Here is a 5,671-nt window from a genome sequence, read left to right as displayed (position 1 = left end):
GCGACGCTGGTTTTGAATAAACGCAAACAAACGCAGCAAGTCGACTCGTTGAGACGTGAATGCGATGGCCTCATTTTGCCTTGCACATCCCCAGTTCTCCAGTGCGTCGTTTAGCTGCCGCTTGAGTGGGCATGGGCAGCGAAGCGTGGGACCGTGTTCGCAATGTCTCCGCGAGTTTGCGACAGACAACCGATGAGCAGGCATCCCCCTGTTTTTGCCGCGCATGCACACGGGACGCATAACTCAAACCCAGAGCCTAACGTTAGGTGGCGCTGACTTGCTCCGCAGAGCACCGTCGGCGCGCTCCAGACAGGACTGCTCGCCGCTGCACTTTATATGTTTCAATACTCGAAAACTGAACCAAACAAGCGGCGTCGGCGGCCCCATCGTCACCGACAGCACCGTTTGCGTCAGCTATAAAACAGCGACACCCAGCTTCGGCACACTGTGGGCTTTGCGGCTGTGCCACTGTGCGGACCGCTAATCCGCTTACCTTCGTCATGCAGGTCGGTGTTCCATATACTCTTTTTGCTAAGAAATCTAGTAATTATTGTCTGGTGCAGCTGCCGAGCCCACAGTGCTGCTTCTGCCTTGCTGTTGAATGTGTCAATGTGATTCGTGCTTTACTATTACTATCGGGCGATGTTGAAACAAATCCGGGACCACCTAATACTGATGCTGTTTTGGCCGAACTGCAAAAGTTGAGCGCTGGTCAGAGAAAACTTATTTCTGAAGTCCAAGGCCTGAAAAATCAACTAGTAACAACAGATAAAACAATATCTGCCCTAAGCGAACGAATTGCGAATATTGAAACCCAATTTGAGGTAATTAGTACCCTGCGAACAGAAATCGAAACACTTCAAACCAGCACTGCTAGAACGACCCACCAGCTTTCCGAGATAGACACACGTCTGGATGATCTTGAGAACCGCTCAAGAAGAAACAATCTAGTATTCTATGGACTTCCCGACCCAAATGATAAAGAATCATATGACCAATTAGAAAAAATAATAATCCAGCACTGCCTTGATAGCTTGAACCCCGTAATCGACCCTAAAGACATAGAGCGCGCACACCGCCTTGGCCGTCACAGCATTGACCGCCAAAGACCTATAATAGTGAAGCTGTCTGCTTTCAAAACCAAACCGCCAAAGACCTATAATAGTGAAGCTGTCTGCTTTCAAAACCAAAGGGGTCATTCTTTCGAATGGCCCTAAGCTTAAAAATACAGATTTCAGTATCGGCGAAGATTTTTCTCGGTCCGTCCGAAATGCCCGAAAACACCTTGTGGCTTTCGCCAGAACCAAGTCAGGACCCTTTTCCCTTCGATACAAAACGCTGCACATGGGACCAAAACGTTATATGTTTGACCAAGACACACAGACCGTGAAAGAAATCGCATAGGAATCATGTCGCCGTTGGATCGCGCGCAAGCAACCACAGGCTACCCGTCGAATTAATCTTTCTTTTTCCATAATCTACACCAATATACGCAGTTCCTTCCAAAGCGCGAAGCCCTGTCTAATCTCCTGTCATCTTCAGGCAGCAACATATTAATCTTAACTGAAACGTGGCTGACAAGCGACGTGACAGATAATGAAATTCTGGATGAATTGCCAAATTTCAATGTTTACCGCAATGATCGTCAAGGCACACGCGGAGGAGGTGTTCTTATTGCCATTAACAACCAAATATCTTGTTCTCATGTTAACATTAGTTCAGATCTAGAAATATTGTGGTTAAAATGTTGCGCTCCACCGGAAACAGTTCTACTTGGCGTCTGCTACAGGGCCCCCAACAGCAACCCAGGATTCGCGCTTAACCTGAACGATGCACTAGTCCAAATTACTAAAAAACACCCTGGTGCGCAAATTGTTCTCTTAGGCGATTTTAACTACCCTGGCATCGATTGGCAAAACGTAGGACCACTAACCGCCGGTAACCCTGAAGCAAGAGAATTCGTAGATGTATGCTTAAACTTTAACCTGACGCAAATGGTGCTCGAACCGACACGCGTCGCTCACGGATCTTCAAATATTCTGGACTTAATACTGACCAACAACCCTGAAAGCTTATCATCGGTTACTTACCTGCGTGAAATCAGTGATCATAAGGTTATTCATGCCATATTCAAGTTCTCCCCCACATCCCGCCAAACGTTCAAGAAAACCATCCGTATGTACGACAAAGGCAATTACGAAGAAATCAACAACGACCTAGAAGCATTCCTGCCTTATTTTCAATCCACATTTCATCACCGGTCGATTTTCAAAAAGAAGATCGAAGAACTGACAAATTTATTCCCTCTATCAGCTTTCGAGCAAACCGCCAAAAACCGTGGTTTTCACACAACCTTAAGAGATTAGAAAGAAGAAAAAAACGACTTAATAGTGCAGCGAAACAGAGCCCAGACGCAGATGCATGGGATAGGTACTATCAGGCCGAGGACACGTATTACAATGCAATTCGCTGCGCCAAACAGGCATTTTTCCGAACTGATCTACCAAAAATCCTAACGAATAACCCCAGGAGGTTTTGGGAAATAATAAATCCGCAAGCAACTCGCATCATCGCTCTAACGAATGCCGCAGGCGAGGATGCCAGTGATACTGAATGTGCCGAAATATTTAATCGCGCGTTTGTATCTGTTTTCACAAACGAAACTGCCTCACCATTGCCCACTCCGCCTACTCTAACACTGCCAGCAATGTCTCCCATCGAAATCACAGCGCAGGGTATCGAAAACCTTATCGACAGAATTAAACTTTCGTCAGCCGCTGGAGTGGACGAAATGAACTCAAAAGTACTGAAAAACACAAAACGCATTTCTGCCATTTATCTCTCATTACTGTTTCTGCTATCGCTGTCGACAGGAACTTTACCGGACGACTGGAAGGTGGGGAGGGTCATCCCGGCCCACAAATCAGGTCAAAAGGATTCTCCGCTAAATTATCGTCCCATCTCCTTAACCAGCGTGCCTTGCAAAATCATGGAACATGTCATCTATTCCCATATCATAAACTTTCTAGATTCAAACAGCTTCCTTGATCCGGCTCAACACGGGTTTCGTAGGGGGCTCTCCTGCGAAACCCAACTGGCAATCTTCACTCACGACGTGCATGCTAACCTTGACCGCAACCTGCAGACCGATGCGTTATTTTTAGATTTTGCGAAGGCATTTGACAAGGTACCTCACCAGCGCCTAATACTAAAACTCGCCCTTTTAAATTTACACCCTAATATCCTGCAATGGATTAAAGAATTTCTAGCTAACCGATCTCAGTTCGTTTCTATCAACAACCACCGCTCAAGCGCTCTCCCTGTTAAATCTGGCGTCCCTCAGGGATCTGTGCTCGGCCCACTCTTGTTTCTAATATATATTAGTGATCTAGCTTCACATGTGTCATATAAAATTCGTATCTTCGCTGATGACTGCGTAATCTATCGCACTGTCACTAACATTTCTGATCAAATGGCCCTTCAAAACGACCTTAACAGCGTCCTTAAATGGTGTGACCTCTGGCTAATGACGCTAAATGCTAACAAATGCAAACTCATTTCCTTTCATCGACAACACAACCCTCTTATTTTTTCCTATGCAGTTGCTAACTCGTTTATAGAAAGCGTCCAGTCGTTTAGGTATCTTGGTGTCACCCTCTGCAGCGATCTTTCTTGGCGAACACACATTACCACAGTCATATCATCTGCTAACAGATCTCTAGGATTCATGAAACGTCATCTTCGTCATGCGCCGCAACACGTGAAGCTTCTCGCTTATAAAACCCTCATCAGACCCAAACTTGAGTACGCCAGCCCCATCTGGAGCCCACACCATGCATACCTAACAAATGCACTCGAATCAGTTCAGAACCGCGCCATTCGTTTCATTCCCTCTGCATATTCATATACCACCAGCGTTTCAGCTCTGAAGAAGAATTCCGCTCTTGAAAGCCTCGCAGACCGCCGCCGCATTGCCAGCCTCTACTTTCTCCACAAGTTTTTCCATAGTTCTCTAAATCAACCACCCTACATTACTCATCCGAACCGCATATCTCACCGCACTGCCCATCCGTTTCAGATCGCCCGCCCTGTGTCGCGTACTGCAACTTTTTCAGGTTCATTTTTTCTCCGAACTGTTGTGGACTGGAATGGCCTCCCCACCGATATCGCTGCCATCACACACCTGTCTGCATTTTCAGATACGCTAAGCAATTATTTCAAAGAAATGACTTGTACTTGTTGATCAACATATTAACCCACCCCTTATATAATACCCCCTGAAGGGGGTCTTTAAGGTGAATAAAGTGAAGTGAAGTGAAGTGAAGTGTATACTTGTTCGTATTGGAAGCCTCTCGCTCATTCACGCACGAACCGGGAATTGAAAAACACAGCCCTTCTACACCATCTACCAGAAATCGGGAGGAGGGGCCAGGTATTCACGATACTCCTTTCAGGCTTGAGAATAGTTACCGAATATAAAGAAACTGGTCGTCGATGTACTTTCCAATGCGACGGTTATGCAGACGCATGTCAGTATATTTCGATTATCTAGCTCCATTCGGCATAGCGAAAATGCTCTTTACAGTCCTCTGTATGTCGCTTTCGAGAACACTTAACAAGCTGCGACTGTAGTACACCAACAGAGGCATCTTGTATTTATGTCTGTGTAGAAGCGAGCGGCTTCTTTTATTAATGCGAAAGCATTAGGTGGCCCCTTTCAAGATCATATCCGAAAAAATGTGTCCGCAAGAAACGGCACGATGCGACATCTCGAGCCGACGAGTGACGCGACGAAGATGATGACGTCACATAATTAATTGATGCTAATTGATATAATTAGGTAACACTAAGGCTATGTAGTATAAATAGTGATGACTTCATGTGAGTGTGAAGTCATACCAGGTCACGTGACAGTGATGTAATGTGCCATCACACCTACTCACGTGACAACGATGTAATTTCTCGTCATACCAGGTCCCCATCCACTCCCCTTCTACCGCCATTTCAAGATACATATGGATCCCACATTACTACACATGCGCGCATGACGCATTACAAGGAGTGCCCACAACACGGTCCACATTAATGACATTCGGATTGTCCAGCAGGTAAACGCGCCAGTTCTCATGTATGGCATACTGCAAAGATCATGTAATGACACATGCTTTTGACTCTCGAGATGATGGCGATGATATGATGCTAACCGTGTATCCTTATGAGCCCCGGGAAGTCTTATATACCGCTACCAAATTAAAGGTTGCCAGAATATTGATTAAATATTTTACATTACCCAGCAACCGAAGACAATTATTGTGCAGGAAAATAGGAATACCTGCAGCTAATAATTAAGGATGATGATGTTGATGTTCCTGGCAGGTCAAGACCCTTCCCCTTTTACACCACTTCCCTCCAAGTGGTGATGGTAATGGCTTCGAAATCCTGGGAATTCTCTGATGATTCGGTGCACCCGCGGAATTTTTAAAGGGCTAGATTACGTCTTCGAACACTCTGCCAACCATTAAAATCACACGGGTCAAAACAACTGGCCTAGAGTGGGCAGCGTGAACCGCTCTCTCTGTCAAGATCCTTATGGCTCTTCCGCACAAATTTCCCCGCAGCGAAATCTTTTTCAGAGCGGGGGCGAGGGGGGGGGGGGGGAGGAGGAGCGCTT

The 5,671-nt window shown here is 46.0% G+C and overlaps 1 protein-coding gene across 1 annotated transcript; it reads left to right on the top strand.

Annotated features, from left to right (window-relative positions):
- Positions 1 to 499: 499 nt before the first annotated feature.
- Positions 500 to 1,217, top strand: LOC144116193 (uncharacterized). The gene has a single exon (XM_077650923.1). The coding sequence runs from the start codon at positions 501 to 503 to the stop codon at positions 1,215 to 1,217; it is 717 nt and encodes a 238-aa protein (XP_077507049.1). The 5' UTR covers position 500.
- Positions 1,218 to 5,671: the final 4,454 nt, after the last annotated feature.

Source organism: Amblyomma americanum, chromosome 1 (assembly GCF_052857255.1).
Source record: "Amblyomma americanum isolate KBUSLIRL-KWMA chromosome 1, ASM5285725v1, whole genome shotgun sequence".
In the NCBI taxonomy this organism is placed as follows: domain Eukaryota; kingdom Metazoa; phylum Arthropoda; class Arachnida; order Ixodida; family Ixodidae; genus Amblyomma; species Amblyomma americanum.
Note: the sequence above shows the minus strand (reverse complement) of the source record. Positions and strands in the feature narration are given on the sequence as shown.